General features: G+C 40.7%; 1 protein-coding gene across 1 annotated transcript in view; it reads left to right on the plus strand.

The window, feature by feature from the left end:
* The first annotated feature begins 489 nt into the window (after positions 1–489).
* Positions 490–1,106, plus strand: part of LOC119350123 (C-hordein-like) — an 832-nt gene continuing 215 nt past the window's right edge. The window contains exon 1 of the mRNA XM_037618111.1: positions 490–1,106. Within this exon, the coding sequence (XP_037474008.1) occupies positions 569–1,106 (538 nt within the window). The 5' untranslated portion in view covers positions 490–568.

Here is a 1,106-nt window from a genome sequence, read left to right on the forward strand (position 1 = left end):
TAGTTATTTGATGAGTCAAATCTGGTTATCCATCTTAGAATCATACTAGGCAAAAAAATACAAAGTTTGTTTAGTGAAAATAATGTCTAGAACAATCTTCTCATTTATAGTGTGATCTATCATATATTGACACACACAAGCTTACAAACTTAGCCCCACTCAACCTATGCATATCTGGATATGCCTAATATCACGTGGAGCATCACAAACTTAATTCCAAAAGGAGGCAAAATCTAGATCAATGTGTGTAGTGTAAAGTGAAAAAAATGAGTCATAGGTCGTTATCAAGTATGCCTTACAACTAAATGATATGTGTAACAAAAAGCAACTATCATGAATAATCTAAAATCACACAAGTAAAGTTGCCCCACCAACCACAACATACCAAACGCTTAGTTGGATAACCTTATGAGCACTTTTCAGAAAGCAAGTGGAAAGATGAATGAAATCATACCATGACAGCTATAAATACACCTTCATCATCATAGCCACCTTTCATCATCCAAACTTCACGCACCAAGATCAAAAACATCTATTCCAAGCAAGTATTAGTAACCATAAACCCAACATGAAGACATTCCTCATCTTCGTCCTCCTTGCCATGGCGATGAGCATCGTCACTGCTGCTAGGCAGCTAAACCCTAGCGAGCAAGAGTTGCAATCACCACAACAATTATATCCGCAGCAACCATATCCACAACAACCATATCCACCACAACAACCATTTCCCACACCCCAACAATATTTTCCCCATCAATCACAACAACCATTTTCCCCACCACAACAACCATTTCCCCAACCCCAACAAGCAACTCCCCTACAACCACAACAACCATTCCCCCAGCAACCCAAACAACCACAAAAAGCTTTTCCCCAACCCCAACAACAATTTGCCTTGCAACCACAACAACAATTTCCCCAGCTCCAACAACCACAACAATCATTCCCACAACAACCCCAGAGACCACAGCCATTCCCCCAACAACCAGAACAAATAATTTCACAGCAACCACAACAACCATTCCTCCTGCAACCGCAACAACCATTCCCCCAGCAACCAGAACAAATAATATCCCAGCAACCTCAACAACTATTTTCCCAGTCAC

The sequence above is a fragment of the Triticum dicoccoides genome, chromosome 1A (genome assembly GCF_002162155.2).
Source record: "Triticum dicoccoides isolate Atlit2015 ecotype Zavitan chromosome 1A, WEW_v2.0, whole genome shotgun sequence".
Lineage (NCBI taxonomy): Eukaryota > Viridiplantae > Streptophyta > Magnoliopsida > Poales > Poaceae > Triticum > Triticum dicoccoides.